The 18,837-nt window shown below is 40.9% G+C and overlaps 1 protein-coding gene across 1 annotated transcript in view; it reads left to right on the top strand.

Moving 5' to 3' along the window:
* LOC139578063 (anoctamin-9) overlaps positions 1 to 13,795 on the top strand; it is a 40,107-nt gene extending 26,312 nt beyond the window's left edge. Inside the window, exons 11-24 of the mRNA XM_071405243.1 lie at positions 867 to 949; positions 1,115 to 1,219; positions 1,672 to 1,836; positions 2,277 to 2,313; positions 2,717 to 2,828; positions 3,470 to 3,527; positions 3,664 to 3,761; positions 4,033 to 4,229; positions 5,110 to 5,262; positions 6,303 to 6,450; positions 11,054 to 11,176; positions 11,490 to 11,583; positions 11,908 to 12,020; positions 13,006 to 13,795. Of these exons, the coding sequence (XP_071261344.1) occupies positions 867 to 949; positions 1,115 to 1,219; positions 1,672 to 1,836; positions 2,277 to 2,313; positions 2,717 to 2,828; positions 3,470 to 3,527; positions 3,664 to 3,761; positions 4,033 to 4,229; positions 5,110 to 5,262; positions 6,303 to 6,450; positions 11,054 to 11,176; positions 11,490 to 11,583; positions 11,908 to 12,020; positions 13,006 to 13,021 (1,502 nt within the window). The 3' untranslated portion in view covers positions 13,022 to 13,795. The remainder of the gene's footprint in view (positions 1 to 866; positions 950 to 1,114; positions 1,220 to 1,671; positions 1,837 to 2,276; positions 2,314 to 2,716; positions 2,829 to 3,469; positions 3,528 to 3,663; positions 3,762 to 4,032; positions 4,230 to 5,109; positions 5,263 to 6,302; positions 6,451 to 11,053; positions 11,177 to 11,489; positions 11,584 to 11,907; positions 12,021 to 13,005) is intronic.
* The last annotated feature ends 5,042 nt before the right edge of the window (positions 13,796 to 18,837 follow it).

Genomic DNA, 18,837 nt, shown 5'->3' with positions numbered 1-18,837 from the left:
CTTAAATATATGTTATTATCGGGGTAGACTTAAATATATGTTATTATGGGGTAGTCTTAAATATATGTTATTATGGGGTAGTCTTAAAGATATGTTATTATGGGGTAGTCTTAAATATATGTTATTATGGGGTAGTCTTAAATATATGTTATTATGGGGTAGTCTTAAAGATATGTTATTATCGGGGTAGTCTTAAATATATGTTATTATGGGGTAGTCTTAAAGATATGTTATTATGGGGAAGTCTTAAAGATATGTTATTATGGGGTAGTCTTAAAGATATGTTATTATAGGGTAGACTTGCATATGGTAGTAACTTAAAGATATGTTATTATGGGGAAGTCTTAAAGATATGTTATTATGGGGTAGTCTTAAATATATGTTATTATGGGGTAGTCTTAAATATATGTTATTATGGGGTAGTCTTAAAGATATGTTATTATGGGGTAGTCTTAAAGATATGTTATTATGGGGTAGTCTTAAAGATATGTTATTATGGGGTAGTCTTAAAGATATGTTATTATGGGATAGTCTTAAAGATATGTTATTATGGGGTAGTCTTAAAGATATGTTATTATGGGGTAGTCTTAAAGATATGTTATTATGGGATAGTCTTGCATATGGTAGTAACTTAAAGATATGTTATTATGGGAAAGTCTTGCATATGGTAGTAACTTAAAGATATGTTATTATGGGATAGTCTTGCATACGATAGTACCTTTCAGATATGTTATTATGGGATAGTCATGCATATGGCAGTAACTTAAAGATATGTTATTATGGGATAGTCTTGCATACGGCAGTACCTTTCAGATATGTTGTGGTTTTAGCGCTGAGATACAGTACTGCTGTCGTTGTTTCTCCAGCCACCTTGTTCCTGGAGTTCTGGAAACGACACAGAGCCTCCTATACATGTGAATGGAAGGTGTTCGACTGGTGTGAGGAGGAGGTATGGTCCCGCTAAACACATTCTCTTTTTGGTAAATTTTTGTTTTCTGATTCTGATCTGTATATGCACATGTCCCGACTGAACCCCTTGGAATAGGGCCCTGTGAAACTGGTGGGATTGTTGTCGACCGAGTGTTATAATAGCCCTATGTTCCTCTATCTGTAGGAGGAGCTGATCCTGGAGATAGTGAACAATGCAGAATGTGCGCCTAAGGAACACAAGCACTCCTACCTACGCAGCACCCTGGTCCTCATCCTGGTCACTCTTATAGTGAGTGCCTATTTTACAAACGGCTTGTTTGAAACCAGTTTGAAAGGCACATCTGGCCCACAACTTATGGTCTAAAGATGAATCTGGCTTCATCTTAAGACAGCTCCATATAGGGACAGTTCTGAGCAGTATCAAGACAGCTCCATATAGGGACAGTTCTGAGCAGTATCAATACAGCTCCATACAGGGACAGTTCTGAGCAGTATCAAGACAGCTCCATATAGGGACAGTTCTGAGCAGTATCAAGACAGCTCCATATAAGGACAGTTCTGAGCAGTATCAATACAGCTCCATATAGGGACAGTTCTGAGCAGTATCAAGACAGCTCCATATAGGGACTGTTCTGAGCAGTATCAATACAGCTCCATATAGGGACAGTTCTGAGCAGTATCAATACAGCTCCATATAGGGACAGTTCTGAGCAGTATTTCCTAAAGAGAATGTTTTTATAGCTGCTGCTGATCATCGGCCTGGCCCATGCCCTGGTGGTGTTCCGGGTGGTTGCCACGGTGATGTTGGCCGAAGGATCATGGGAGTTCCTGAGTGACCACTCCAACACGGCCGCTGTGATACTAGGAGCAGTGCTACACTACTTCACCATCACCATCATGACACGGGTACACACTGTGTGTTTGTAAGTCGCTCTGGATAAGAGCGTCTGCTAAATGACTTAAATGTAAATGTAATGTGTGTGTGTGTGTGTGTGTGTGTGTGTGTGTGTGTGTGTGTGTGTGTGTGTGTGTGTGTGTGTGTGTGTGTGTGTGTGTGTGTGTGTGTGTGTGTGTGTGTGTGTGCGTGCGTGCGTGCGTGCGTGCGTGCGTGCGTGCGTGCGTGCGTGCGTGCGTGCGTGCGTGCGTGCGTGCGTGCGTGCGTGCGTGCGTGCGTGCGTGCGTGCGTGCGTGCGTGCGTGCGTGCGTGCGTGCGTGCGTGCGTGCGTGCGTGCGTGTGTGTACAGACTGATCAGTTGGGTGTGGCCCATGGCTATTTCCCTGTCTGTAATCCTGCCAGTAATTTTACAATTTACCCTTTACCTGACTGTGTTCTTCTATCTTTGTAGGTCAACAGGATTGTGTCGCTGAAACTCTGTGATATAGGTTGGTGACGTTTTACATGATTCAAAGTACTTTTCAGTTCGCGGGGAGTTTTTGTGATATTTGCGTGCAAAAAAATGCTTGATTTGCTGCGTCAATTCGGATATTTTGCATGGCAATATGCAAGGATTTTGTCCAATTTGTTGCGAAAATGCGCTGACAGAGGGAAAAGGTTTGTTGACGTGTGGCTTGATTGAACCACATTATGCAGAAATAGTACCGTGATTTGTCAAATTTGCAAGCCTCGCATAATATGCGGGGAATTGTTGGTTTTGCAAAACATTTTTGCGATCACAGAATCGCAAGAATCCTGGAGGGACTACATTTTGATAGTTACTCTGTAGACTGTCATCCTTGTGGTGTGGTTGCGATTTACAAAGTGTTCACATTTGGGTTTGTCTTTCAGAGGAGAATCAGTCGTTTGCTGCCTCTGAGAGAAGCTTCACCGTCAAGATGTTCACCTTCCAGTTCTTCACCCTCTTCTCCTCTCTCTTCTACGTTGCCTTCTTCCTGGGCAGGTGAGATCTCCACAGTCTAATCATCTGGTATGATGAAGAGTGTTTGTGAACGAAGAGAAAGAGAAACAGCCTGAGAGGTTTGAGTTCCGTTACATTGTTTGTGGAGCATCCTGTGCTGGAGTTTCTTCCTTTTTGTTTGATCAGATTTCACTCCCCGAGCAGCTGAATAAACCATAGGTGTGCATATAACACTTTGTCAATGGAATTAAGAGTAGTGACATGTTGGATGGAGTTAAGAGTAGTGACATGTTGGATGAATTACAGTAGTGACATGTTGGATGAATTACAGTAGTGACATGTTGGATGAATTACAGTAGTGACATGTTGGTTGAATTACAGTAGTGACATGTTGGTTGAATTACAGTAGTGACATGTTGGATGAATTACAGTAGTGACATGTTGGTTGAATTACAGTAGTGACATGTTGGTTGAATTACAGTAGTGACATGTTGGTTGAATTACAGTAGTGACATGTTGGATGAATTACAGTAGTGACATGTTGGTTGAATTACAGTAGTGACATGTTGGTTGAATTACAGTAGTGACATGTTGGTTGAATTACAGTAGTGACATGTTGGTTGAATTACAGTAGTGACATGTTGGTTGAATTACAGTAGTGACATGTTGGCTGCTCTTCTCAGGATAAATGGACACCCCGGTGGCTACGTGCGGATAGCAGGGAAGTGGAGGCTGGAGGAGGTGAGGGATCCTGAAGGGATCCAGGAACATTTTTAACAATTTCATTATCCTTCACAAATACTGTTGAAATGGGAGTGGAAATGTACCTGACGCTAGCTAAATGCTGTATGTCGTCCCCGTGTCGTCCCCCGTGCAGTGCCACCCCAGTGGCTGCCTCACAGACCTGTTCATCCAGATGGCCATCATTATGGTTCTGAAACAAACCATCAGCAACGTCTTTGAGTTCGGAGGCCCGTAAGTCCACATCAACACAAGTACATTGCTGCGGTGTATGTTGATGAGGGAAAGTTGATTTTACATATCTTATTGTTATGGACAGATTTGGGTTAGACATGAATGAAACAGGTGATACTTAAAGTTAGTGCTAGGACTTCCTGCGAGAGAAATGTGTGGTCAGGGGTTGGCAGAGCTCCCACTAAACCAGACCATGACCCTATATTGAATGGTCTGTCCATTTGAGTGCCCAGGTCCATCATTCAGAGCTGTTTCCTGTCTGTGTGTACAGCTGGTTCAACAGGTGGCTAAAGAGGCGGAGGACTAAGAAGCTACAGAGGAAGTGTCGCCACTGTTACAAGAAGGCAGACCAACAGACCAATCGGTGGGAAGAGCTGTGTGAGATCTGCAAGCTCAGTGATTGGCTAAGAAACTACCGTCTCAACGACGTGAACTCTTTCAGTCTCTTCAATGAGTTCCTGGAGATGGGTACGTCACAGATGACTAGGGCAAGGGGTCAGGGGTCAGCCTATTGAGAGGTTATGTTCTAATATCCACACTAGTATAACGTATATAATATACCATTTAGCAGACCCTTTTTATCCAAAGAGTCTTACAGTCATACATTGTTCGTATGGGTGGTCCCTGGAATCGAACCCACCAACTTGGCGTCGCCATGCTCTCTACCAAATGACCTTAACAGGACCGCTCAGAATGCAAACCGGTCAACACAACACACTCAAGTAGCACCATCAATACCACTGACGCAGAAAAGCCAAGCTATTTCACAGGAAACTGTGCTCGTCCTTGGTCTCAGGAAGTCAGTAGTGATGCCTTCTGCTACACATGCCCAATACATGGCTTCATTGTAAGTGGTGCGTTAGTGTGAATATTGGACCAGAGGCCATATGCTTTGTGGGTACAAGTCATTGTAAGTGGTGCGTTAGTGTGAATATTGGACCAGAGGCCGTATGCTTTGTGGGTACAAGTCATTGTAAGTGGTGTGTTAGTGTGAATATTGGACCAGAGGCCATATGCTTTGAAGGTACAAGTCATTGTAAGTGGTGCGTTAGTGTGAATATTGGACCAGAGGCCATATGCTTTGAGGGTACAAGTCATTGTAAGTGGTGCGTTAGTGTGAATATTGGACCAGAGGCCGTATGCTTTGAAGGTACAAGTCATTGTAAGTGGTGTGTTAGTGTGAATATTGGACCAGAGGCCATATGCTTTGAAGGTACAAGTCATTGTAAGTGGTGCGTTAGTGTGAATATTGGACCAGAGGCCATATGCTTTGAAGGTACAAGTCATTGTACAAGTCACCTTCATAGTTAGTTTGAGACTAAATGTTATTGTTTTGTTCCCTGCCCAGTTCTCCAGTTCAGTTTCACCACCATCTTTGTGGCGGCGTTCCCCTTGGCTCCCCTGCTGGCCTTAATCAACAACATCATAGAGATACGTCTCGACGCCATCAAGATGGTCAGTTTGGAGCGCAGGATGGTACCCAAGAAGACCAACGACATCGGTGAGAAACAGGACGTTTATGAAAGAGGTCTTCGTCAGTGTACATCTGATAATCTGGTTAAATATAAACGAGGTCTTCACAGTGTAGAGTACATCTGATAATCTGGTTAAATATGAACGAGGTCTTCACAGTGTAGAGTACATCTGATAATCTGGTTAAATATGAACGAGGTCTTCACAGTGTAGAGTACATCTGATAATCTGGTTAAATATGAACGAGGACATCACAGTGTAGAGTACATCTGACAATCTGGTTAAATATAAACGAGGTCATCACAGTGTAGAGGACATCTGACAATCTGGTTAAATATGAACGAGGTCTTCACAGTGTAGAGTACATCTGATCATCTGGTTACATATGAACAAAGTCTTCACAGTGTACATCTGATAATCTGGTTAAATATGAACGATGTCTTCACAGTGTAGAGTACATCTGATAATCTGGTTAAATATGAACGAGGTCTTCACAGTGTAGAGTACATCTGATAATCTGGTTAAATATGAACGAGGTCTTCACAGTGTAGAGTACATCTGATAATCTGGTTAAATATAAACTAAGTCTTCACAGTGTAGAGTACATCTGATAATCTGGTTAAATATGAACAAAGTCTTCACAGTGTAGAGTACATCTGATAATCTGGTTAAATATAAACGAGGTCTTCACAGTGTAGAGTACATCTGATAATCTGGTTAAATATGAACGAGGTCTTCACAGTGTAGAGTACATCTGATAATCTGGTTAAATATGAACAAAGTCTTCACAGTGTAGAGTACATCTGATAATCTGGTTAAATATAAACGAAGTCTTTACAGTGTAGAGTATATCTGATAATCTGGTTAAATATGAACGAAGCTTCACAGTGTACATCTGACAATCTGGTTTAAAAAAATGTTTATGAGCATGTTATCAATTTCCTTGTTAGCTTAGAAATTGCATATTTTTCTGTAATATGGAACTATAGGTTATAGCTATATAATGTATAGGTATACTATATAATTTCACTTTGTAATGTATGTGTTGTCTTCTGTTTCTTACCTCAGGTGTATGGACAGATGTGTTGGAGGCCATCGGTGTGTTGGCAGTCATAGCCAACGGCCTGGTTATTGGGATATCTTCAGATTTCATCCCCCGCCTTGTATACCGCTACAATTATGGCCCATGTGCCAATGGAACAGTCACGGATATGGAGTACGTCTGTTCATTCCGACTCGATGGTTGCAGCAGGTATCAGCAGGGTTAGGGCTCAATTCCATTTCAATTCAGGAAGTCATCTGAAATTCCAATTGACTGAATTTAAATGGAATTGATCCTAACCCTGGTGTGTAGATAATGTCCATTATTACCACATACGTGGGTAACCATTCCCGAGTGGCGCAGCAGTCTAAGGCACTGCATCTTGGTCCTAGAGGTGTCACTACAGACACCCTGGTTCAAATCCAGGCAGAATCACAACCGGACGCGATTGGGAGTCCCATAAGGCGGCCCACAATTGGCCCAGCGTCGCCCGGGTTTGGCCTGGTGTAGGCCGTCGTTGTAAATAAGAATTTGTTCTTAACTGACTTGCCTTATTTAAATTAAAATTGTAAAATAAATTAATGTATAACGCTACATGTTCTAACCTACTGAGCCGTTGGTGGTTCCTGTTATGAATGGGGACGGGTTTATGTGTCACTGGCTATGTACGTCCCAATTGGCACCCTATTCAATATATATACAGTGGGGAGAACAAGTATTTGATACACTGCCGATTTTGCCGATTTTCCTACTTACAAAGCATGTAGAGGTCTGTAATTTTTATCATAGGTACACTTCAACTGTGAGAGACGGAATCTAAAACAAAAATCCAGAAAATCACATTGTATGATTTTTAAGTAATTAATTTGCATTTTATTACATGACATAAGTATTTGATCACCTACCAACCAGTAAGAATTCCGGCTCTCACAGACCTGTTAGTTTTTCTTTAAGAAGCCCTCCTGTTCTCCACTCATTACCTGTATTAACTGCACCTGTTTGAACTCGTTACCTGTATAAAAGACACCTGTCCACACACTCAATCAAACAGACTCCAACCTCTCCACAATGGCCAAGACCAGAGAGCTGTGTAAGGACATCAGGGATAAAATTGTAGACCTGCACAAGGCTGGGATGGGCTACAGGACAATAGGCAAGCAGCTTGGTGAGAAGGCAACAACTGTTGGCGCAATTATTAGAAAATGGAAGAAGTTCAAGATGACGGTCAATCACCCTCGGTCTGGAGCTCCATGCAAGATCTCACCTCGTGGGGCATCAATGATCATGAGGAAGGTGAGGGATCAGCCCAGAACTACACAGCAGGACCTGGTCAATGACCTGAAGAGAGCTGGGACCACAGTCTCAAAGAAAACCATTAGTAACACACTACGCCATCATGGATTAAAATCCTGCAGCGCATGCAAGGTCCCCCTGCTCAAGCCAGCGCATGTCCAGGCCCGTCTGAAGTTTGCCAATGACCATCTGGATGATCCAGAGGAGGAATAGGAGAAGGTCGTGTGGTCTGATGAGACAAAAATAGAGCTTTTTGGTCTAAATTCCACTCGCCGTGTTTGGAGGAAGAAGGATGATGAGTACAACCCCAAGAACCCATCCCAACCGTGAAGCATGGAGGTGGAAACATCATTCTTTGGGGATGCTTTTCTGCAAAGGGGTCAGGACGAATGCACCGTATTGAGGGGAGGATGGATGGGGCCATGTATCGCAAGATCTTGGCCAACAACCTCCTTCCCTCAGTAAGAGCATTGAAGATGGGTCGTGGCTGGGTCTTCCAGCATGACAACGAAACGAAACACACAGCCAGGGCAACTAAGGAGTGGCTCCGTAAGAAGCATCTCAAGGTCCTGGAGTGGTCTAGCCAGTCTCCAGACCTGAACCCAATAGAAAATCTTTGGAGGGAGCTGAAAGTCCGTATTGCCCAGCGACAGCCCCGAAACCTGAAGGATCTGGGGAAGGTCTGTATGGAGGAGTGGGCCAAAATCCCTGCTGCAGTGTGTGCAAACATGGTCAAGAACTACAGGAAACGTATGAGCTCTGTAATTGCAAACAAAGGTTTCTGTACCAAATATTAAGTTCTGCTTTTCTGATGTATCAAATACTTATGTCATGCAATAAAATGCAAATTAATTATTTAAAAATCACACAATGTGATTTTCTGGATTTTTGTTTTAGATTCCGTCTCTCACAGTTGAAGTGTACCTATGATAAAAATTACAGACCTCTACATGCTTTGTAAGTAGGAAAATCGGCAAAATCGGCAGTGTATCAAATACTTGTTCTCCCCACTGTATATAGTGCACTACTTTTGACCAGGGCCTGTAGGGCCCCATTTGGAACACAAGCATTCATTCAAACACTCAAAATGGACAGTTTTATCTCAATCTCTTCATTCAAAGACTCAATCATGGACACTCTTACTGACAGTTGTGGCTGCTTTGCGTGATGTATTGTTGACTCTACCTTCTTGCCCCATTGTGCTGTTGTCTGTGCCCAATAATGTTTGTACCATGTTTTGCTGCTCCCATGTTGTGTTGCTTCCATGTTGTTGTTATGTGGTGTTGCTTCCATGTTGTTGTTATGTGGTGTTTCTACCATGTTGTTGTTATGTGGTGTTTCTACCATGTTGTTGTTATGTGGTGTTACTACCATGTTGTGTTTCTACTATGTTGTTGTTATGTGGTGTTGCTACCATGTTGTTGTTATGTGGTGTTGCTACAATGTTGTGTTGCTACCATGTCGTTGTTATGTGGTGTTGCTACCATGTTGTGTTGCTACCATGTTGTTGTTATGTGGTGTTGCTACCATGTGGTGTTTCTACCATGTTGTTGTTATGTGGTGTTTCTACCATGTTGTTGTTATGTGGTGTTTCTACCATGTTCTTGTTATGTGGTGTTTCTACCATGTTGTGTTTCTACCATGTTGTTGTTATGTGGTGTTGCTACCATGTTGTGTTTCTACCATGTTGTTGTTATGTGGTGTTTCTACCATGTTGTTGTTATGTGGTGTTTCTACCATGTTGTGTTTCTACCATGTTGTTGTTATGTGGTGTTTCTACCATGTGGTGTTTCTACCATGTTGTTGTTATGTGGTGTTTCTACCATGTTGTGTTGCTACCATGTTGTTGTTATGTGGTGTTTCTACCATGTGGTGTTTCTACCATGTTGTTATGTGGTGTTGCTACCATGTTGTGTTGCTACCATGTTGTTGTTATGTGGTGTTGCTACCATGTTGTTGTTATGTGGTGTTGCTACCATGTTGTGTTTCTACCATGTTGTTGTTATGTGGTGTTGCTACCATGTTGTGTTTCTACCATGTTGTTGTTATGTGGTGTTGCTACCATGTTGTGTTTCTACCATGTTGTTGTTATGTGGTGTTTCTACCATGTTGTTGTTATGTGGTGTTTCTACCATGTTGTTGTTATGTGGTGTTGCTACCATGTTGTTGTTATGTGGTGTTGCTACCATGTTGTTGTTATGTGGTGTTGCTACCATGTTGTTGTTATGTGGTGTTTCTACCATGTTGTTGTTATGTGGTGTTTCTACCATGTTGTTGGTATGTGGTGTTTCTACCATGTTGTTGTTATGTGGTGTTGCTACCATGTTGTTGTTATGTGGTGTTGCTACCATGTTGTTGTTATGTGGTGTTGCTACCATGTTGTGTTTCTACCATGTTGTTGTTATGTGGTGTTTCTACCATGTGGTGTTTCTACCATGTTGTTATGTGGTGTTTCTACCATGTGGTGATGCTACCATGTTGTTGTTATGTGGTGTTGCTACCATGTTGTTGTTATGTGGTGTTGCTACCATGTTGTTGTTATGTGGTGTTCCTACCATGTTGTTGTTATGTGGTGTTGCTACCATGTTGTTGTTATGTGGTGTTGCTACCATGTTGTGTTATGTTGTTGTGTTGTTGTCATGTTGTTGTCATGTGGTGTTGCTACCATGTTGTTGTTATGTGGTGTTGCTACCATGTTGTTGTCATGTGGTGTTGCTACCATGTTGTTGTCATGTGGTGTTGCTACCATGTTGTTGTCATGTGGTGTTGCTACCATGTTGTTGTTATGTGGTGTTGCTACCATGTTGTTGTTATGTGGTGTTGCTACCATGTTGTTGTTATGTGGTGTTTCTACCATGTGGTGTTTCTACCATGTTGTTGTTATGTGGTGTTTCTACCATGTTGTGTTTCTACCATGTTGTTGTTATGTGGTGTTTCTACCATGTTGTTGTTATGTGGTGTTTCTACCATGTGGTGTTGCTACCATGTTGTTGTTATGTGGTGTTGCTACCATGTGGTGTTTCTACCATGTTGTTGTTATGTGGTGTTTCTACCATGTGGTGTTTCTACCATGTTGTTGTTATGTGGTGTTGCTACCATGTGGTGTTTCTACCATGTTGTTGTTATGTGGTGTTGCTACCATGTTGTTGTCATGTGGTGTTGCTACCATGCTGTGTTGTCATGCGTTGCTGCCTTGCTATGTTGTTGTCTTAGCAATCTCTTTATGTAGTTTTGTGGTGTCTCTCTTGTCGTGATGTGTGTTTTGTCCTATATTTTTATTTTTTATTTTTAATCCCATCCCACGTCCTCGCAGGAGGCCATTTGCCTTTTAGTAGGCCGTAATTTTAAATAAGTATTTGTTCTTAACTGACTTGCCTAGTTAAATAAAAAATATGGTAAATGTTGCCAGTTGTGTGTGCCCTTCAGGCTACATGTTTGCTAATAGTGACAATATTTCTTCCTGTATGTTCTCTTTGTCCTATAGTTGCATGGCCGGCTACATCAACAACAGCCTGTCCACAGTGTACATGAACGACCAGAGAATCTATAATGAGTTCTCACCGGACCAGATGGTGACGCCTAGCGGACAGAACGTCTCCTACTGCAGGTTCATACCCCTCACCAGCCCTTAATCAGCCCGGAATTATGTCCATGTTGTCCATTTTTAAAACAGGGATCGTCCAGAGGATGCATCAGTATTATTTATAGAATTGATTGAAACAAGGAAAGACAAGAAACATGCATAAGTTGTGCCTTTATACTAGGAAATGAATGATAATTTTTTTTAAATATTTTTTTTTTATTCGTTTGCATATATTTAGTACTTGTCCTTGGTTCATTCCATTGATCCCTCCAAGGATTCTCCGGCTTCGTCATGGATTTGGTATTTGAATGTCTGTGTTTTCTCTCTCTGTCGCCAGTTATAAAGATTATAGAAGTAATGAAGACTACAGCTTGACTCCTCAGTTCTGGCTCATTTTAGCCGTGCGCTTTGCTTTTGTCATCCTATTTGAGGTAAGATGGAAATATTTAGCTCAACTAATTTGTAGACCATTTCTTGTCTTGACTCACAGTAAAAAATTGAGCGAAGTAACTTTGCCATTTATTTGATAGTTGATATGTAGACATTTGTAAAATGGCCACCGTGTAGTCTTGCTTTGTATGATTTTGTTTTGGCTTTCTCATTTACCTTTTCATCAAGGTCTATGTAACTAATTAAAAGGCAGACTAACTAATTAAAAGGCAGACTAACTAAATGGATTCCAATTTCCAATTGCGTATTATTAACTGAATATGAATGTTTTCTTCCGTCCCCGTCCTCATCATCTCTGTTTACAGCATGTGGTGGTCATATGTAAGTTCATCACAGCCTGGTTTGTTCCCAGCGTTCCCTTGGATGTCAAGAATCAAAGGCTCTTTGATAAACTCAACAGGTTGAAGGAAGAGCTCAGGTAAGGTTTCAAAGGGAGGGGGAATATTACAGGAAATGTTCAAAGTTTACCAGGAAACTACCATAATTATGGTATCGTTCCAAGGATTTTATGTAATCTATCACAAGACATTCTTTTGAGTTCTTCAGATTAACACATGTGTCTGTAATTGTCTCTGGCCCTCTGTGTGGCCTTATCACATGTACAATATATAAAATCATTTAATAAGATGATTTTAAAATAAAAAATAGAATGACAAAGCTGTAAAACATTAACCTAAATATAATACCATTTGGCGTTTTAATATTTTATATATTTTTTACACATTTATTTAACTGTCAATATGTATTTGTTGTCAATGCTTTGGCATCAAACTGGTTGTGAAAAAAGTGAATAGTTGGAAGAGTTTCAGAGTTAATTGAAAATAATGCCATTGTTGATTATATGTATATATTAAAAAAATCATTAAATAGGCTATTTTCTCTTGAACCATATGGTCTATCTACTAGAAACTCATTGACAATATAAAAAATGAATACTATATGTTAATACATTTTCTAAAAGTGATTTAAATGACCAAAGTTACGATAGATTGACATATTTTCTGTTAATTATCAAAATGACAGAAGATTCCGGTAACTTTGGTAAATTACCTGTAGCTTTGGAGCCCTAAACTCAGGTAATCTGATACTGTAGACATATAGTCATATGTGGTAACAAAAAATAACCTGCAATGTACGTAAATAGAAGTTTTAATGTATTTAGAGTGTTAAACTGTTATACTAAGGAATTATATATCTATCAGTGCCTATATAGAGCATTTTAATACACTATGTATACCTTATGAGGCCTTATAAATGTGCTTATAATGCATTCTGAAGAGGATATATATATAGGAAGTCTTACCCTATATAACCTTTTGTCAAATTCAGCATTTGCTATCGCTAAATGTCTATTTCCCTCCTATGTTGTTCAGAATGAAAGAATGTGCTTGTGGTCCTTACAGCTCATCGGAGGTATGACAACATCGCCACAGTGTTTGGAGCCTTCTCATGTTGACATAGTGATGTCTGAAAAACACATGGACACAGTATCCGCTCAGATGTGACTGATTACCAGCACTATGGAGGACATGTTTGTGTGTGGAGAGAGAGAGGGAGAGGGAGCGCTTATCGCCTGGGTTTTATTGGTTTGTATTTGTTGTTTTTGTGTCAGATGATGTCAGAGTGCTGGCCATGTGACTTCTGACCCTAGATGTAGTTATTGTTTCTTATAAGAGAGAAAAATATATATAAATATTGTCTTAATGTAAACAGACAACACCTCTAAATGTTATTATTTTTTATATATTTCATGAAGTTGCACTTTTTTTGGTTTTTGTTGTTGCTGTTAAATCATCTTGTTTACCGTTCAGTACAGGCATGTTGTGGCATGGTATGCAACATAGTGGTATGTTATGTTATAGTGAGATACTTATGTTTATCAACTGTGGACAGGAAATGTAATATATTATTTTAAGCACTGAGATATGATTCATGTTATGAGACATAACACATTCACTTTAACTTAACGAAAGACACACCGTTGTTTATTTATGTACTACCAATGACCTACAGGGTAGCCTAGTGGTTAGAGCAGTTGGGCCTCTAACTGAAAGGTTACTAGATCAAATCCCTGAGCCTCTGAACAAGGCAGTTAACCCACTGTTCCCCGGTAGGCTGTCATTGTAAATATGAATTTGTTCTTAACTGACTTGCCTAGTTAAATAATGGGTAAAATAAATATGTTAAATTAAACATAGCTTTGTATCTGGATGGATGGGGGGCCGAGTCATGTTAAGGACTGTGAACTCAGTCACATTACTTCTTTTTTTTTATACAGTATATTCAATGTAACTTGATAATTGTTCTAATTAAAAACCCTGTTCAGACTCAGCGTTCATTACGAGGACTGTTGTAAAAGGTAAGCAGATAGCCTACAGTACTTCTGATAGTTTACTGTTGGCTATAGGCCGATCCTAAAAAATAATGAGAAAATGTTGTTGCTTTTTGGTCTTAATTTAAGGTTAGGGTTAGTAATTAGGGTTAACATTGTGGTAAATGTTAGTGTTAAAGTTAGGTTTAAAATCAGCTTTTATGACTTTGTGGCTGTGCTAGCTAGTGACCACTCTGCAGAGCTGCCTCCAGAACAACATTCATGACAATAAATGCCAACATGCTGAAAGGTGAGACATCATGTGACAACACGTACAGGATACGTAAGTAATTCTAGCAGCTGGACCGAAAGTCAAACGTTGGAGTTATTTAATTAAAATGTAATTATTAGTCCACTAGAGCTGGATGATATATGATTTCATCCTAGCGTGTGCCTTGTTATTGAAAGCACGGAATGAGAAGAAAAGAGAACGCTGACTAAGTCAACATCATTACAGTACCCAGACAGCACACATACAGTACCCAGACAGTACACATACAGTACCCAGACAGTACACATACAGTACCCAGACAGCACACATACAGTACCCAGACAGCACACATACAGTACCCAGACAGCACACATACAGTACCCAGACAGTACACATACAGTACCCAGACAGTACACATACAGTACCCAGACAGCACACATACAGTACCCAGACAGTACACATACAGTACCCAGACAGTACACATACAGTACCCAGACAGCACACATACAGTACCCAGACAGCACACATACAGTACCCAGACAGTACACATACAGTACCCAGACAGCACACATACAGTACCCAGACAGCACACATACAGTACCCAGACAGCACACATACAGTACCCAGACATTACACATACAGTACCCAGACAGCACACATACAGTACCCAGACAGCACACATACAGTACCCAAACAGCACACATACAGTACCCAGACAGCACACATACAGTACCCAGACAGTACCCAGACAGCACATACAGTACCCAGACAGCACATACAGTACCCAGACAGCACATACAGACAGCACACATACAGTACATACAGACAGCACACACAGTACCCAGACAGTACCCAGACATAAGTTTGGCTGGTTGAGAGAATGCCAAGAGTGTCATCAAGGCAAAGGGTGGCTACTTTGAAGAATCTCAAATGTAAAATATATTTTGATTTGTTTAACACTTTTTTGGTTACTACATGATTCCATATGTGTTATTTCATAGTTTTGATGTCTTCACTATTATTCTACAATGTAGAAAATTGTAAAAAATAAAGAAAAACCCTTGAATGAGTAGGTGCCCGAACTTTTGACTGGTACTGTAATCTCGCCGATGTAGTATGGAGAGCGTTTGCATATTGGCAGTGGTGGAAAAAGTACCCAATTCTCATACTTAAAGTATCAAAAGTAAATGTAATTTTCTTTAATATTCTTTAGTGTCAGAAGTAAAAGTACAAATCATTTCTAATTTCTTATATTAAGCAAATCAGATGGTGCAATTTTTTTACAGATAGCCAGGGGCATGCTCCAACACTCAGACATCATTTACAGATAGCCAGGGGCATGCTCCAACACTCAGACATCATTTACAGATAGCCAGGGGCATGCTCCAACACTCAGACATCATTTACAGATAGCCAGGGGCATGCTCCAACACTCAGACATCATTTACAGATAGCCAGGGGCATGCTCCAACACTCAGACATCATTTACAGATAGCCAGGGGCATGCTCCAACACTCAGACATCATTTACAGATAGCCAGAGACATGCTCCAACACTCAGACATCATTTACAGATAGCCAGGGGCATGCTCCAACACTCAGACATCATTTACAGATAGCCAGGGGCATGCTCCAACACTCAGACATCATTTACAGATAGCCAGGGGCATGCTCCAACACTCAGACATCATTTACAGATAGCCAGGGGCATGCTCCAACACTCAGACATCATTTACAAATGAAGCATGTGTGTTTAGGGAGTCCATCTGATCAGAGGTAGTAGGAATGACCAGGGATGTTCTCTGTTTAGTGAGTCCATCTGATCAGGTAGTAGGAATGACCAGGGATGTTCTCTGTTTAGTGAGTCCATCTGATCAGAGGCAGTAGGGATGACCAGGGATGTTCTCTGTTTAGTGAGTCCACCAGATCAGAGGTAGTAGGAATGACCAGGGATGTTCTCTGTTTAGTGAGTCCACCAGATCAGAGGTAGTAGGAATGACCAGGGATGTTCTCTGTTTAGTGAATCCACCAGATCAAAGACAGTAGGGATGACCAGGGATGTTCTCTGTTTAGTGAGTCCATCTGATCAGAGGTAGTAGGGATGACCAGGGATGTTGTCTTGATAAGTGTGAATTAGACAATGTTCCTGTCCTGCTAAACACTCAAAATGAAACGAGTACTTTTGGGTGTCATAGAAAATGTACGGAGTAAAAAGTACATTATTTTCTTTAGGAATGTAGTGAAGTAAAAGTAAAAGTAGTCAAAAATATAAATAGTAAAGTACAGATACCCAAAAAAGATACTTTCAAGTATTTTTACTTAAGTACTTTACACCACCGCACCTTGGCAAGATGTCTCCTAAGGTCGGCATTGGATCACATTGACCCTTCAGCCGCTGTTTGGACGATGCATGTCAAAGCTGCTAAATACTGAAAATAATTTTTAAAACTACGTGGTTTCCATGTTAGTCATTTAGCAGACACAACTTACAGTAGTGAGTGCATACATTTTCATATATATATATTTTTCATACTTGAGCCCTGTGTGAATTGACCTCGCAACCCATGCATTCTAAACGCCATGCTCTAGCAATTAAACTACACGGGATTATTCTAGACTACTAGTGCTTTTGTTTGTGGTTAAAATGAAGAAATAAGATTCAAGTTAATGTCACGTTTATTCGGCTATTGCGATAACATCAAGTTGTTAAAAGATCTGCAGCACAGAGAAGAGAGAAACAAAAACATCACATTTCACCAAAATATAGCTGATGCAGAGGGTGTGTTAGTTAGTTCGATAAAGATGGATTTAAGGCTTTATTTTAGGCTAAGAGCAGTGAATACATTTACCAAAATAATTAACATTTGAGCCACGTGGTGAACAGAATTCCCTGGGGCAAGCACTGTAATCAGAAAATGCATTTGTATTAATTGATTTAAGCCTATAGGCTTTATACATACCCCCACGGGTGAGAAATGGTTATGGATGGACTCTAGTCCCCAGTCACCACGCTCACCTTTGGTCGACGTATCAAACTGCGTAGGGAATATGTCGTTTGGAGAGCGTGTGTACATCGGCAAGACGACACATCAGATTAGGATGTTGTTGCCTGGCCGACGTATAAACGATGTAGAACTGTAGAATGTCGGCACTCTACATTCTTCTGCAAGACGTCTTGCCAATGTGCTTCATGCTCTCTGTACTACATCTCCCAGGTGTATCATGTATACATGGTGTGTACATCCATCCAGCCAGGATCTCCTCCCATGTGTAGGATCCCTTGCCGTCCAGGATGTCCTCCCATGTCCAGTGCTCTCTTCCACGCTGCTTGGTCCTTTGGTGGTGGGTAGTTCTGTCACGCTCGTCGAAAGGAATGGACCAAGGCGCAGCGTTGTGAGCGTACATTTTAGTTTATTAAATGTCGCCAAAAAACAAGAAAATAACAAACGAACGTAAAGCTACGTAGCGCTCGCAGGCCACTACACACAGACAACTACCCACCAATACAGGTGGGAAAAGGCAACCTAAGTATGGTTCTCAATCAGAGACAACGATAGACAGCTTCCTCTGATTGAGAACCACACCCGGCCAAACACACAGAAATACAAATCATAGAAAAAAGAACATAGAATGCCCACCCAAATCACACCCTGACCAAACCAAAATAGAGACATAAAAAGCTCAGTCTTCAAAGGATGTACATTCACATTATTCCACACACAGGTTCTTAGGTCTTACAGTCAGACTACTACAGAGGCTTTTTTTGATGTCTTGTGTCGTTTCGATTTTTAAGTGTAATCTTATCTGTAAATGGTCCGTGGTCCCGTGTGGCTCAGTTGGTAGAGCATGGCGCTTGCAACGCCAGGGTTGTGGGTTCATTCCCCACGGGGGGACCAGGATGAATATGTATGAACTTTCCAATTTGTAAGTCGCTCTGGATAAGAGCGTCTGCTAAATGACTTAAATGTAAATATATGCAAAATGACAATATTTTGATAAACTGTTCTGTTAAAGTATGACCATTATCACAATAAAAAACAACAAACAGTCTGCCTTGAAGCAATGTCTTGTTGTAAGGGTTGCGGAACTGGTGGCAGTGAAGTCAGACGCAGGAGAGCAGAAATAGGTCATAGCCGGAGCAGTTTAATTCAAAACCCACGGCAATACAAAAGAACCTACATGGGTACAAAACCCGACGCGCACCAGTAACATACAGTACAAGCACTTACAAACAAACAATTCCACACAAGGACATGGGGGGGGGGGGGGGAGCAGAGGGTTAAATACACAACAATTAATGAGGGAAAGGGAAACCAGGTGTGTAAGAAAACAAGACAAAACAAATGGATGAATGAATGAAAAGTGGATCGACGGTGGCTAGAATACCGGTGACGCCGACCGCCGAACACCGCCCGAACAAGGAGAGGAAACGACTTCGGTGGAAGTCGTGACAGTTGTAAAAACTGATTCTCGTAATATGCAAATTAGCGCATATTTAAAGAGAGTGTGCCTCATTTGCATATTTTAATTTGAAAATAAATACAACTTGTAAGACAAAAAATATTGTATTTATGTATACTTTTCAGGTGTTCAGTGTTACGCCAGAATAGTCTCTAGCAAAATTATAAATTTTTATTAAAAGGTCTATGCATTC

This window comes from Salvelinus alpinus, chromosome 6 (genome assembly GCF_045679555.1).
Source record: "Salvelinus alpinus chromosome 6, SLU_Salpinus.1, whole genome shotgun sequence".
Taxonomy (NCBI): domain Eukaryota; kingdom Metazoa; phylum Chordata; class Actinopteri; order Salmoniformes; family Salmonidae; genus Salvelinus; species Salvelinus alpinus.
Note: the sequence above shows the minus strand (reverse complement) of the source record. Positions and strands in the feature narration are given on the sequence as shown.